Source organism: Polyodon spathula, chromosome 20 (genome assembly GCF_017654505.1).
Source record: "Polyodon spathula isolate WHYD16114869_AA chromosome 20, ASM1765450v1, whole genome shotgun sequence".
Lineage (NCBI taxonomy): Eukaryota > Metazoa > Chordata > Actinopteri > Acipenseriformes > Polyodontidae > Polyodon > Polyodon spathula.
In genome coordinates, this window is record NC_054553.1 from 29,065,304 (window position 1) to 29,080,734 (window position 15,431).

Here is a 15,431-nt window from a genome sequence, read left to right on the forward strand (position 1 = left end):
GTGCCTTGAAGAGTGTGGAGCAAGTCCGACATGTGTTTGCACATCTGAAAAATTGTAATTATTATTATTCCATGTATGGTAGCAGATACTAACCTGATTGCAATACTTAATATTTACACTACACATTGTTTGATCAAAAGCTGCTCAAGGAAATAAGAAACTCTAACACAAGCAGAACCCTAATCTTTCAAATATCCAAGCTAACATGCAGTCAGCCATCAAACGATTGAATGACTAGTTTGCTGCAAAAAGAACAACCCAGATGCCTAAATAACAGGATCCAGGTCAACATGAATTTCCTTTCTCTTTTCTGAGCCAGAGATGCTTGACTGTAATATGAGCCATGACTCCGTCTCACTGGACTCATTGGCACGCAGAAGAAAATGAAAAAAAAAAAAACAACAAAGAAAAAACAATTATCTTGGCATAATAACACTTCCTGTCAGATCGCTGTGGTACTAGCAGGGAGGGGATTGATTTTTAAAACCAAGTTGTACGATTATTGGAAAGCCAGTGGCCTGTCTCCAGCTAAGGCAGCAATATCTGATATGACAATGAATAAAGATGCATTTTTATGGTGTGTGAATTCTTGATTATGCTATAGATTAAATGTAAATGAAATTTGTGGCACCTAATGAAAACATGCCTGCCATTCTATTTTATTTTTTGGAATGATTTAAACTGCTTTAGAACTGCCTGCAATGCAGACCTCTTTGACTTGTGATTATAGGCAGATTCTTATAGCGTTAAAGGGTGTCACTGTTCAGATTCGTTGAGATAGAGCTTTCGCTGCTGAACCACTTCCTGTTTCCTCTCTGTCAGGAGCTCTGAAATCCTACCTGCGTGAGCTGCCTGAACCGCTGATGACCTTTGAACTCTATGACGAGTGGATTCAAGCTTCCAAGTAAGGGTGAGAGGTAGCTAAGTGGAAGCAGATGGATAGAGAGGCTGTCATCATGTGACAGATATTGGAAGTCAAAGTGGATTAGCCTATTTATTGGAAAGCTTATTCAGTGTTGCAAGCACTGAAACTGGAAGTAGCTGGATTGTAATAATAGTTTTTTTGTTTTGTTTTGTTTCGTTTTACTGCCAAATGCATTTGTCTGCTGGAATAAGCTTTTAACATGACGTGACAATCTGTGTGCTGGATAGGCATGTTTTTAACAGCTTTTAGATCTGTGTGAATTCATACATTGTCTGTCTGTCTGTCTATATTTTTGTCTATCTACCAGTCTATCCATCTGTGTATATATTATCTGTCAACCCATATTTAATGTAATGCTGTTGTTTACAATATCTGGATCTCACTGGGGCCCCCTCCTGGAACATTGCGGTATTTCAAGTATTTCATCAGTAGAGATAAAGGTTTGGCATGCTGGCTGAAAATCTGAATACTAATTCAGTTTTCAACACAAAATGGGTTTCAAGCTCTTTAAACTATTCTGGATTATCATGTGAAAATGTCAGGTTGCCTAGGATGCCAGGTGTCATCTAGTCATTCAGTGTGATTGGCGCTTGGCAGCTCCGTCATTCGCTCAGTAACTGCATCTGGAAGGGTAGGGTGGCATGATCAGCATGGCCGATTTCTTTTCGAGAAGCTGTATAATAATTTGCTTCACTGTTTGTTTGCTTTTTTAAATTATTATTTTGTTAAACATCAACCGCTTGTCATTCTAGCTTTTATTTATTGTGTTTTATTTAGTTTTTTTTACGGTTTTTTTTTTAAAGTTGATGTATTTGGTGATCATTTATGGGTAAACTGGCAATCTGTTCTAAAATGTGGATAATCTGCACTTAAACCCTGACTAAAGCACATCATTGAGATTTCGTCACGACTTATTAACACCAGCTTAGGATAATGCAGAGGGAGACGGGGTGACGGAGAGCTTCTCTCAGGCATGACTGGTTTTGTAGCACAGGAGGCTCTTCCTGTTCTTCCTAGCGGATCCCTGTGTTTCCATTCTAAACTGTGCCCTTGCTTTGCATTTCCAGCATTCAGGATCAAGATAAAAGACTGCAGGCTCTGCTGAATGCTTGCGAGCAGCTTCCCAAGGCAAATGCCAACAATCTAAGGTACATTTAAAATGACAGTTCGCATCAGGAAAGTCCTGCAGAGTGAATGTCCTGCACTCAGCGTCTGTCTCCCTCTCCACATGCTTCCTGTGACTTGACATTCGTGCAGTCTTCAAAAGCAAAATGGCTCTTCCTCTTACACCATCCAATGTTGCAAATGAGATAATAAAAGATCCAGTTTATTAGCAACAGTTTAATAGGCTAGAGTTACTATGTGTGGCAGGGTGGCTCCCACATTATTGTGTCCCGTTTAACAAACACTTGCAAGTCTCATTGTGCGGATTTGATGCTCCTATAATCTCCTGAGTTAGTAGGAAAGCATTCTGATGAAGGGAATACTTGACTGAGTAATGTCTCTGTCCTGTGGCAGTGTGTGCAGTCAGTGCCCTTGATAAAGCACTGTCACAGTCTCTAGAGTGCCATCTGCTGGCTGGATAAGATTCTGTCAGTTTTTACAGTCCAAATCTGAAAACTCATCTTAGGTGAAGGGAGCAAATTCAACATATGCTGGGAAACGGGCTCTGCACATCCAACACAGACAAACAAATCAAACACAGCTGTGTGTGTTAAAAATGTCTTGTATGGAGGGAAAATCCAGGAAGAATGATCCTTCTAATTGAATAGGGTTAGTCTTTTATTTAGTGCACTTTCCAGCATAATGATAAAACAAAAATGCATGGAGTAGAGTTTTGGAAAAGTTTGTCTTTTGATTCCTGTATTCTCTTTTTTTTTAATTATTTTACAGATACTTAATCAAATTTTTGGCCAAGTTAACGGAATACCAGGATTCCAATAAGATGACTCCGGGGAATATTGCAATAGTGCTGGGGCCCAACCTGCTCTGGACTCACACTGAGGGGTATGTGAGCTTCCTGGGTCCTATTACACATTAGAATAGTATTTACAATGTAGCCGCAATTTCACTCTGTATGGAATAAAAATGAGGACACGTTAGCAGACTGTGTTTATTATAGTGCATTGAATGTTGATTGCAGCGTATAGTTTCCATTGTATTAATTTAACTAATGCAACATAACTGATACCTTAATGCACTAACACACTTAAATGGCATTTTTAGTGCTTCGTGCGCTACAGGTTCAGCACCACTAAGCTTGCCTACTGACATCACAGTCAACCCCACGCCACTGGCACAGTCCATTTGCTTTATCAGTATTAAATGGTACACATTTTTGACAGACAGATCCCATGATTCATTTTATTGTGTGCGTTGGATACAGAGAGTTACTCATCGAAGCGCCCTCTGCTTGTAACAGACCTGCTTCTTTGTGATCAAACGCCCTCTCCTGAAATGTGACTCATCTGTTTCAGGAACATCACGGAGATGATGACCACCGTCTCCCTTCAGATTGTCGGCATCATTGAGCCCATCATCCAGCATGCCGATTGGTTCTTCCCTGGAGGTAGTGGAGGAAGAGCTTATTGATCGAGAGCTTTCTTTTCATTTCAGCACGACAGGGTGGGGGGGGCAGTTCTTTTTGTTCAATTCCAATTCCATTTTCAATTCCTTTTTAAAACCAACCCTTTTAATCAATTCCAACTGCAAAGGACTTGGAATTGGAATTGGGAATTTAAAAAGGAAACATGGAATTGGAATTGAAAAAAAAGGAATTGACCCCAACCCTGCAGTACAGTATGTATTTAGTATATGTGTGTGTGTGTGTGTGTGTGTGTGTGTGTGTGTGTGTGTACATATGTATGTATTCAGCAAAAAAAAATGCAATTGTTTTTGCTCTTAAAAACAAATTGGGATTAAATATCTATTTGATTGCCTGTGTGATTGAGGAAGAACACAGTGAAAATCAAATGGAAACATTTGAAGCTTAACTTGCACACTTTTGTGTAGCTTGCTGTGTCTGCATGCACGTGTTGATGAATCGCAATATTCCCGGTACAGAAATCGAATTCAACATAACTGGAAACTACGGCAGCCCTCTTCACATGAACCACAACGCCAACTACAGCTCCATGCCCTCCCCGGATCTGGACCACTCGGACCGCAAGCTCCACGACCAGACCCGACGGCCCCTCAGCGTCGCCACGGACAACATGATGCTGGAGTTCTACAAGAAGGATGGGTAGGGAGTCAGCCACTGCTTCAACCCTTCACTTGAGAGCTGTGTTTAACTTCCTCTCCCTCACCCCTTCCCTTCCCCTCCGCGACCATTACGCTGGCTCCAGGCCATCTACTAACAATCTGCACCCTGCCTTACAGAGACAGCAGACAAGCAGACCGCTTCACTGGACCGCTGCCACGGTAGAGAGAAAGTTTTGCGTTTGCTCATGAGAAACCGTCTCTGGCAAACGAAATGGAGAAGGTTGCCCTGATAAGTACTAGTACTGGCTTGAGTTTTCAGCAGTAATTGCATTAGTTTGTTTAAAGATTCTGTTCTGCACTCTAGAGCTTGGTGACCTGCATTGTTTGGTGCTGACTCCTGTGTTGGTACTGGGGTCCAAATACAGTACGATTTGTATCCTGTGTTCTCAGTCTCTTGTCGGCATGCTGTCGAATGTCTTGGGTGATTCCCTGTTGATCTGAACTGAGAGCAGGGTATTTGAGAGAATCCTAATTGAAGGCTATGAAAAGACGGAAACATGTTGTTAAACATTTTCTAAATCACAAGGACAACGGGGTTGCTTCTATGCTTGGGGCACTTAAATTTGGCATAGAGCATCAAATGGCCGGCACTTGAATCAGATAGAGAACCAAATATATAGAGAGGATAGGCAGACAGGTTGATTGATTGGTTGTTGTATAGATTTATTTACTACTGACTGAGAATTTCACATTGCTTTAACTATATTTGAATAGTGTACTTTGTACTGGCTGTGCATCTCGTCCAGGCACTGTGTTTTGCAGTGTTTTTGGCCTGTCCATGTACATCATGTTTTAGTAACTATGAGTAAAAGATGATATAATTAAAGTGTATTGGTTTTGTTTTTGCCAATGCAGCAAAAAAAGTATTTTAACCTTGAATACAAGACCCTGACTAGCACTAATCCCTAACTGCCTGACTGCCTTACCCGAGGGAATATTAGGGTGTTCAGGTTTAGTGTAAATCACAGTTTGTGAAACCAGCCAACAGATCGGTGCTAGGAGGTCTTTCAGCTGTGGGTTCCTGCTTTGCTTTTTGACCAAGTGATGTCTGTCTGTGTGTCTGTCTGTCACGTCCACGCTGCTCTCCTTTCCCAGTACTACTTGACAGTGTTCTCAGCTGTGTTGAACCCGAGCGAGTTGAGTTTTTCCAAGCTTACCGCACACTGTGGCATTCTCTCCATTCATCTCCCCTGCGAGCAGGATCCATGATCATAATGCATTTCACCCTCACCTCGTCCCCCCTACCCGCTCCCCCTGCACTGTGATCCAGCCTTTCTTAATAATAATAATAATAATAATAATAAATAATAATAATAATAATAAATAATAATAATCAAACCCTGCTTCAGCATACTGATCTTCACTTTTGATTCTGATGTTTCTGTCCTACCAACGCAGCATCAGGAAAATCCAAAGGTACCGTACATAACCTTTTCCTGCATCTATTTTGTGTTGAAGACTAAAACAGAAACCAGCATTTGCTTGAGCCACTGGAAATACATACAGTGGATCTACGAACCTGCAGGCAAAGAGCCATCACATTGAGTACACTCCCATTCTCCATAGCACACTGCCTGGATCATCAGACAACAGAGACAGTCTCGCTGAGTTATTGTACAGGGAAAAATCTTACCCACTGGAAGAAATGCAAAGGGGAAACGCACTGTGTAAAGATTTGAATTTCTTCACCTTCTGCTTCTAAAACAGGGATTTGCAAAATCTGTCGTCTGATATATTTCAGTATCGTCCAAGGGATTTCTGATCTTGCTGAACCTCATTCATAACATTTATAAAAGGATTTTACAGCTGACTATGCAGCACTTTACTGTAATACCATGGTAACGATTTGAGATCTGTTGAGCTGTTGGTATTTTTACATTGGTAAAAACCTATTTAGTAACATATTAATATTGAAAAAAAACGAAATCCTCCAATTATTCTAGCATTTCAATGGTTTTATTACACTCGGGAAATAATTTTTAGTGACATGGTAATTACATAGAAAATACAAAAAAAAAAATATGTGTTAAAAAAAAACAAAACAAAAAAACAAAACAAACTGCCTAACATGTCATTTTGTACAGTTAGTGCCGTCTGAATTAACGTGTCATCTCAGTCGTCATGTAATGTGTTGCACAGGTCTGCAAATGCACTAGCAAGCTTTTTTAAGACTCGCCTGCCGTTGCTAACATCCTCTATAACAAAAACAGAAACAAAAAGCCCCACATGCCTTGACCCTGGTAGAGGAGATCTAGAACTCAAGCACGTTGACCTCTCTTTGCATTGTCACAGCCCCTTTAAACAAACCAGCGCACAATGCAATGGAGACCCTTTCCTCTGAACTGGCAGCATGTGTTTATCTCCCTGCAGCATGGGAGTCAGGGTGATGGACACATCTTGGGTGTCCCGCAGGGGCTCTTCCTTAGTGCGCAAGACGGCGTCCACACCTCTGAGCGTCCAGCCCCCCGCTCCTCCTACAGAGTTAGGCTCTGTGTCTCAGTGTCTCCTCCCTGAGCAGCCCTACGACCTGTCTGCTTCTCCCTCCCCCACGCCTCCTCCTAGCAGTGGTGGCTCTGACCGGGCCAGGTAAGGTGGTGTTGTGGCCTCCTCCCCTTTGTTTCTTTGCTTTCTGGGGTTCATTTGAACTGCTTGAGCTTTTTTTTTCTTTTTTAGTTTTTCTGTTTTCAAGGAAATCCATCTGGTAGCAATAATTTGGCTGGTTCATTTGACAGGATTGTTTTACTGAGACACGTGTCAAGAAGCTAATGGGGGGGAGGGGGGGGGTATCTGCAGCAGTGTGTGTGGTCATCGATTTATACAGGTCAGAGGTCCTCAAAGCTGTGCCCATCAGGTAAACCAAATATATATGTGAAACCTTTATATAAAAGAAAAACTAAAGAAAAGCTCATTTGCAGTTGAATGAAGTCTTTTTTTTTCACCAATGGCAATATCTCTTTACAAGGTATGGGCCTTTGTATCTGATTTGCTGCATGTCAGAGAGGGGTTGTGCATTCCTGTACTGAAGGTTCTGTTCTTTCAGTAAACTAAGTGATTCTCTAAATGGTCTGCTGTGCAAAGAGCAAACTGCAGACATTGCTAGCAATAAACAGCTTGCAGCATGTAGGACTGTAGGAACGCTTTAACTAATATTAATATAAAGACATGTTTTTTCTTTTTGGTTTGAAAAACAAAAACTTCAGTATGGGTTAAAGTGATTAATTTGTTACAAAATCTGAAGCAAAATTGTGATTAGAACAGAGAGACGTGTAATAACTGGTCCCCATCCTTTTAGTATGTTGACGAATGGTGCTTTACATGGTTTAATCTTTTGTAAAATAAAGAAGGCAGGACATGCAGTGTACTCAGACACAGCCCCATGCTGAATGCATCACTAATATTGTTTCAGTATATAGTGGATGCATGCGGTTTTTTTTAAGGAATCTGAAAGTTTTTGTTATTTTTTTCTTTCACATTTTCTGAGACTGAACGCTCCCATCTGTACACTACTGTATTAAGCTTGTTGTCAGCGTTACCTGCCTTTTTAATTTAAAAATAAATAAATGTAATTTAATTTAATTTCTTTTTAAAAAAGGCACTTCTGCCATACGCCAGTTTTTCCCCGATATTTCTCCCTATACTTTGCGGATTGGTCTTGACGTGTGTGTGTGTTGCCCTGCATACTACAGATACTTTTCTTCTGTTTCTACGGCTCATCTCTCTTGTACTGCTCCCTATACAATCATTGTTGCGTTTGTTTTGTTTTTGTTTTTCAACATTTGCAGCACAGACGATGCGTCTTCCAATCGGTCGGATTCCTGTTACTCCTATCCTTCCCCAGAGGATGACAGGCCCCCACCACCTTACCCCACCTCCTACCCCCCTCCCCACCATTACTACCCCAAAGCACAGCCCTCCGCTCGGCCGGCTGCTCCCACCCCCCTTGACTCTGTAACCCTGGGCTCTTCGCCGCACCGGTGGATGGGCTACAGTGCCCCCCTGCCTCCCCCCTCCACTTCCCCTCAGCAGCTTGACATCAACTCTAACCCAAAGCCCAGCTTCCTCCACCTCCCCAAGCAAAACTCCTTCACTGATGCACCGCATGCTGGTCCCGAAACTAACGTGTCACCCCTTTACATCAAAACACCCCTCGTGCTAACCAAGCAAGACCCCCTCTTTGGCACCTCCCCTAACCTCCCTATGTCAGCCTCACCCCAATGGGTCAGCTGTACCTGTACCAGAGAAAGAGGGACCAAGCTGACTAGGTAAATAAACCGAACGACCGACAGCCGAAAACACTTAAATACATTCAAATAAAAATTACAACCATGAACAAACTGGGCATTGAGGAATAAGTGCTTTCTCAGTAGTGTCAAATGAATTGCCTGTCTTTTATTTTATTTTTTAATTTGTTTTATTTTTTTATTTACTTCTCAGATTCTGGATGACATTTTCACCTCTTCATTTCTTTTGGATTGCGTTGCTCGATGTATTTCAGCAATGGCATTCACCGTTGCTAGGTATCACTCCAGGAGCGTGTTGGAGAGTAGACTGTTGAGGGTTGCCTAGGAACGGAGAATGTTTTTGCTTTTAATAAACCTCGTTATTAAAATAACCTGCGTGATATTATTACATGAGAGAGGGGCTTGTTTGTTTAGTTTTCTTTTTTTTTTTTTTTTTTGGACTATTTCCGTATTTATTTTGTGTCGAGCAAGCATTTAATTAAAGCCTATTTGAGAAACAATAGGTTTGGGTTTATTGATTTATCTAATCATTTATAGTGAATTGCATATTTGTTTTAGTTATGTGGCAACGATGTATTCTGAGCTTCGACGTGCTTTGCCTAACATGAATATGGAGGTGTAGAGAATTGTATTGCTAAGGATTCATTTCAATGTTCTATCGGAAGTCTGTCCTCATTGATGTTAATGATGCACAGCATGGAATATCGACTATGGTCAAATCTGATGCCATTGATGTTATTTGGGAATTACATACTATGGTCCTGACTCAGTAAAGACAGGCAGGGCCCATGTGTCTGACTCAATGACGGTTAAGAACGAAACTGGCAAACTTTTAGATCTTACAGCTGCATGGCCAATGAGAGAAGAGAGATGAGGCGAGTATAACCCCTCATTGCCACCTTTGTGCACACTGCTCTGCCTGGAGTCACTGACACAGTTGTCACTGCCCCCCTCTTTTCCAGTGACCCAACAGAAAGCTTCCGTGACTAGCTGTATCTTAAGAACATGTCATGAATCTGTGCATGCACCTTTGTTGCAAGTCATTATTCACACACTGTGTTAAGCTGTAGGGACACCTGCTGTTCTATTTAAGAGATGCTCATCTGATTTTGATAAGCCATTGCAAGTGCTGTTAGGAGAAGCTGTTCTGCTCGCTGTGGAAGCAGGTTAGGAAGTAGGAGCTGACACCTGATTGGGTGAGCTATTGGATATGATGGGCCTGTGACTTAGCATTGTGTGTAAGATTAGTTTCCACAATCTGAGCATGTTAGTCACCCCATCCTGCTCTTTCATAGGGTAGACTCTTACAAGTCTATCCTCATAGGAGAAACACACTCCTCTTGTTACCAGGCACTGGAGTAAAATATTTTCAGAGTAGGCCCCTTGGTAACCAAGGAAACAACCCATAAGATTCCGCTTCTAATAACAGGGTCACACCCGATAGCAGCACAGAGTTCTAAACATCCAGTAATACATTTAACCTCTGGTTACCCCTGGGGTAGCCTGGGGTAGCCTGCCCTCAGTGAAAGCGTGGGTCCTCTTATAGGTTCATTTTAATGCATACTGATGTACTGAGTGGGATTGTGTCTGCTTTTCTTTCCAGCACCCTGAAGAGCAAAGAACTCTCTCCTGTGATGGGGCAGAAGGGCAGTTGCCCTGGTATAAGCTCCATGGCGTCGACAGGCAGTGGCCAGCAGGGATCTGGAACAGGGCAGCAGCTCACCACTGACCAGAGCCCCCACTCCCTCAGAAAAGGGACCTGTACGTACCTTGGAATGAGCCTTTACTGTACCTTTAAGTAATATAGATTGTTCTGCAGTGCTGTCTACTGGGCTGTGAATATCAGTCTCTTCCGAAGAGGGCAGAGAGCAGTGGCTTAACTAACAGGCTAAAAAGTCCTCTGATCCTCTGGTCAGATTAATTTGAAACCAGCCTGCTCATTTGTACAACCTCTACCACCCCTTCATTCATGAGATGCAGACACCCAGTGTACTTGCAGATTTCAGGATAGCGAGAGGGATTCAGCCCCCATCGTTATCCTAGAAAATGTTCAGACCCTAGTCTCTTTCTTCTCCAGCCATTCAAACTGCCCTACTCTTAACAGCCTCCCTCCTTTTCCTTTCTGCAGTGTCCAAGAAGCTGACCCCCATCCCCCCAAAGGTGCCATTTGGGCAGTCGGGGGCCGTGTCCGACCAGTCGACAGGTCAGCCGTCCCCCGTCAGCCTCTCCCCCACCCCTCCCAGCACTCCCTCCCCGTACGGACTCAGCTACCCCCAGGGGTACACTACCATGACCTCCCCAGGCCAGGTGTCGCCGGCGGCCCCCCAGTCCCTGTCGTCTCCCTCCTCCCTCACCGGCACACTCACCAAGTCGCGGCCCACCCCAAAGCCCCGACAGAGGCCCAGCCTGCCCCCTCCCCAGCCGCCCACCGTCCCCGGCTCCAGCCCGCAGTCTCTGGACCACACCATGCTGGACGGCATGTCTCCAGGGGAGAGCATGTCCACAGGTAAACACAGCAGAGCCCTCCCACTAGACAGAGCGAACCAGCGTTGTTTGCTTGTGGCACCTCCAGTCCAGACCACACCAGGACACATTATTCAACTATCAGAAGCCTGCTTCCAAACCTCTTAATCTTGAACTGTGTAATTATGTTATGGTCGTGGGTTAGAATGGACTGAAGGGTCCACCAGTAAGCAGCACTGAATTAAACTGTTTAATATGTTGTTTTTTAACTTAGAGAGAGATCATTTGGTAACACTTACTGTCATTACTGCACTGTAAAGATAAAGAAGACTAACTGCGTATACAGCCCATCTCTAATAAAGACCGCGTTTAGCTGATCTCTTGAATGGCTGTGAGAGCTCTCAATTAACATACCAATTAACTTCAAATTAACGTGCTGCTTATCTGCATGTCACATGTGCAGTATTTACAAAGTACAATTACAGAGCCATTAATGCCACCTGTGATAGTGTTCTCCAAATTGAAATGGCTCCAAGATGACCTTTTAAAAATCCCCCCCCCCCACCCCACCCCGTGTTTAAAACATGTGCTTTTCGGTTTATTTTTGGTGTCTATTCAATGTCATGTTAAACCTCGCGGCTTTCCTGTAAGATCAAACCGACTGTAACATTGAAAATATGAACATTGAAACCAAAATGAAATGACAACTGCTTGCATTCTGTGTGTTGCACTGCATCTTCGGTATATATCGCTCCATAGATTCCCCACATCAAAGAGCCATTATAACTTATTTAACAATGAGCTACACTTCTGAAGAGGCTCATAATTTAAATGAACGTGAAATACCGTAACAGCAGGAAGCAGCTATATCTTAACCCTTCTTTAACAAAGCACACATACCAACCGAGACAGCAAAGAAAAAAAAACTGAAAATACTTGAAATCGTTTTCCGCTGTGAAACAGTACAACTGTAATGCAAGAACTGTAACACTGCAGGTTTATATTTGTGTTTCCGAAGTGGGGGTTAAGGATACATCTTAATGTCTATTCAGACTATATTTGAAATCCTCTTGTCATTGGTTTGATCAGAAGGGTAAAAATAAGCAATCTGCTCACACCGCCCCTGAGAAAGACTGACACGTTTGCATACTACCATTCAACAAGCATTAAGTACAGGGCGTCCTAGTTGCTTGTTGGTGCGTAGCTGCAAAATGCTCTGGGGGTGCCAGCTGGGATGTGGGTGGGTGGCACTAATGTTTAATGTTTAATAAATGCGGTGCTTTGATTCAGTTTATAAAGAGATTCCAGCGGGAGGGGAAAGAGTTAAAAGAATGTGTCTATTTTTCCAGAATGTGTTTTTTATTTCTTTTTTACTGTGTTTTTGTTTTCTGTGTCGATATCTATTTATTGTGTACTTACAGCTGTTTGAAGCGAGGGGTTCAGTGTTGGCTAAGTGTGAGGGGGATTTTTAGGGTAAGATGGAGCTTCAAGGTCTAACCCTCTGGCATCTTGGCTATCTCTGGAGCTTTGTCTCCAGATCACCACTAACCCATTCTGTTATCCAGCCTTTGCATGGGGCTGAAACTCAGACGCATGGCTTGTTTAAAGCATCACAAAGACCGGTGGGATGACTTGTGCTGCTGAGGCCCCCCCATCACCCCCGCCCCCTATGTTTCTGCACCTGACACACACCATGCTTTGTTACAACTCCCCCCTCCCCTCCCCCTGCAGTCCCATGGCTTAATAACTGTGTCCCTGAATGAGAATTATTTCCCTGTTCCATTTCATATTATAGATGGGATGTCATGATACATACATGCAGCACTGGGTCCCAGAAGCAGGGTTCATAGGTGACTGCATCATTACTGAGTAGGATGGGTTCCACTCATCAGAGTGATCTGATTTCCTGTATCTTAACAACTTTCCATACTGGAAGAGAGAAGACAACGTATTAAAAATGATGCCTCTGATGTCTGACTTATGGGATACCCTTATGGGTAGATTTATAAATGTGTAGGTCTAGCAGCCAAGTGGTATTTCGATAGTGGAAGGGAGCCGAGTTCCTCTGATTCCTCAGTGCCAAAGGCTCTGACAAGCTGGGCAGTATTGCAGCCCTATACAGTACTTGTCATTTTTGGTTGACCTCCTAAATTTGACCCAATAATGCATTTTAAAATATCATATTTTTGCTATGTATAACAGCATTAGATTAAGTGTTTTCTTTAAATCAATGATTTCCTGTTATACATTTGATAAGGCTGTAACCAAATTACAGTAAGACTTTTAAAAAGAGTGGAGAAGTTTAAGAGACCACAGTCTTGAGAGATAAGTAGCCTGTACTTTCCACTGCAGTAGCTGGCAGATTTCCCACTCCATTTTAAACAACGTGGTCAGTTTGCCCACAGTGGGAAACCAGGACCCTAAAGAAAAAAAGAGCCATCTGCTACCTGAAAAGAGACTGTGGATTGTTAATAATTATTAATAATAACAATCTAGTTGATAAAATGTCAGTGAAAACCACACGGTTTTGTGACATCCCTGTTAATAATGTGCCCGCCCGTCCCGTCCCGTCCTGTCCCCCCAAAAAAACCATAAATAAATCCTGTATTAATAACAGCGTTTGTTTGATCCTGCAGGTCAGTAACCCCTATTCTTCTTTGTTCCACTTCCCTCCCTTGCAGATCACCTCGGTCTAGAAATCCCCGTCATACACATAGAATTTGATGGGCTGCATTGCGAACCTCCGGATCCAGCGAGCAGGAACTCTGTGGGGGACTTCATGGCAAAAACAGAGCTGGAGGAGGTGGAGTCGGAAAGCACTGCCCTTTGACACAGGGACCCTGTTACTGTACATACAATATATACAAACTACTACTGAGAGCACCCAAGCTGCTTCTACTGTCTGCAAAAACAACATCGGAATATATAGATAGTTAGATGGATATATATATATATATATATATATATATATATATATATATATATATATATATATATATATATATATGTGTGTGTGTGTGTGTGTGGAGAATTTGAAATGATGGGAAAAGACACTTCCAACACGGAATTGAATACCATGTTACATTTTGATTGTGGCATGTTTTAATTACTTTATTATTTTTTTATTTTTGTTTGCCTTTTCCGAGTCATTGCAACTTTGCCTTTATATTTGTTACTAACTATGCCGGTGGATTTTCTGATGTACTCTGATACGGTGGCATATTGATTAATGAAACATTAAGAATAATCTATACAAAGTATGTCAAAGAGAGTCGTGGCATGCCCCAGCACACACTGGAAAAGCCAAAGAAGTTGCACACTACACAGCCTGGCTGCTTTTAAAAAAAAAAAAAAAAAAAAGGCATTTGTTTTAAAATATGAATCTCTGACATGGTCGGATTTATTTTAAAAAGCTGTTTGATCAAGTATGCCTGTCTCCAAAGAGCTCCAGTTCAATATTTTGGTAGTGTTTCTGACAAGTCACTTTTTATTTTTTTTCATCTTCTTTATCTCTTCAAAACCAGCCATATTCCTTTTACTATGTTCCAAAGCCTGTCTTCAGTCCTGTTTCCTGAAATGCCTCCTGCTAGTGTACATGCGAGTCAGTATACAGCACCTTGCTTTCTTCTGCTTGCACGGTCCATTCAAAGGATGCTACCTCTTAACTAAGAGATGGCATGGTTTCATGTTGACAGAACCTGTGAGAAACGCCCTCTGGTGGATGATAAGTAGAGTGATTCCGTGATGAGTGGTCAAGTCACTTAACCACTGACTGAGCCAGTAGCATCCCACAGTATTAGTTTGGGTGTCTTTCTTTAAATCGCATCAAGTGGAAAAGGAGATTCTGCTCTTCTCTCTCTATGTGTACAATCGACCGCTCTAGCCTGTAGATGTTGCCAGTTCTGTGGTCCTCAGCTGGTGTTGATGCTGTGTGTTTTTGTACCACTGGATTTAAATGGTTCCTTTTTTGTGTGGATGTTGTCAAGGTTACGATTCAGAACTGGATGTACGGTGTTGTTTTTCTGGGGGCCAATTTAAAAACATAAAAGACAAGAAAAATACATAAATTGATGTCCGTATAGAAATTCTTGGAAAACGTGGTGAGATGTGCTAGTTAATCAAGAATATTCAGGTTGTTATATATTTATACTTTTTAATGTCAAAAGGTGCATATCATTTGGTCCTCATAAGTGTATGAAAGTGTCATATTTGCATCACATCCTTATTTGTGGGGGATATTCTGTTAAGCCACCTGCTTCAGCATCAACACAATTGTACAAAATGTACAGAGCTTCATCTCATAACCGGGCCTTTTCTCAAAACGATGCATATACTTTAATCCTGGTTGTTGGGGATTTTCATAAAGAAAGTCAGTGGTCTATGTGCACTGCCTGGAAGCCATAATGCTGCTCTTAAATCCAAGTGGAAATACCCAATGTACCTGTTACCATATGTCAAGTGTGTGTGTGTGTGTGCGTCTATATATATATATATATATATATATATATATATATATATATATATATATATATATATAT

General features: G+C 42.1%; 1 protein-coding gene across 9 annotated transcripts in view; it reads left to right on the plus strand.

The window, feature by feature from the left end:
* The window catches only part of LOC121295786 (rho GTPase-activating protein 44-like), a 46,163-nt gene extending 32,334 nt beyond the window's left edge, over positions 1–13,829 (plus strand). For 2 of the 9 annotated variants that reach the window (XM_041220826.1, XM_041220827.1), the window contains exons 12-22: positions 823–904; positions 1,993–2,073; positions 2,819–2,932; positions 3,403–3,494; positions 3,989–4,169; positions 5,588–5,605; positions 6,560–6,775; positions 7,972–8,451; positions 10,034–10,191; positions 10,559–10,936; positions 13,575–13,829. In XM_041220826.1, coding sequence (XP_041076760.1) covers positions 823–904; positions 1,993–2,073; positions 2,819–2,932; positions 3,403–3,494; positions 3,989–4,169; positions 5,588–5,605; positions 6,560–6,775; positions 7,972–8,451; positions 10,034–10,191; positions 10,559–10,936; positions 13,575–13,723 — 1,949 coding nt within the window. In that variant the 3' untranslated portion in view covers positions 13,724–13,829. Of the gene's footprint in view, positions 1–822; positions 905–1,992; positions 2,074–2,818; positions 2,933–3,402; positions 3,495–3,988; positions 4,170–5,587; positions 5,606–6,559; positions 6,776–7,971; positions 8,452–10,033; positions 10,192–10,558; positions 10,937–12,314; positions 12,367–13,574 lie in introns of all 9 variants that reach the window. The other 7 variants (XM_041220829.1, XM_041220832.1, XM_041220833.1 and 4 more) reach the window with 7 other exon arrangements.
* Positions 13,830–15,431: the final 1,602 nt, after the last annotated feature.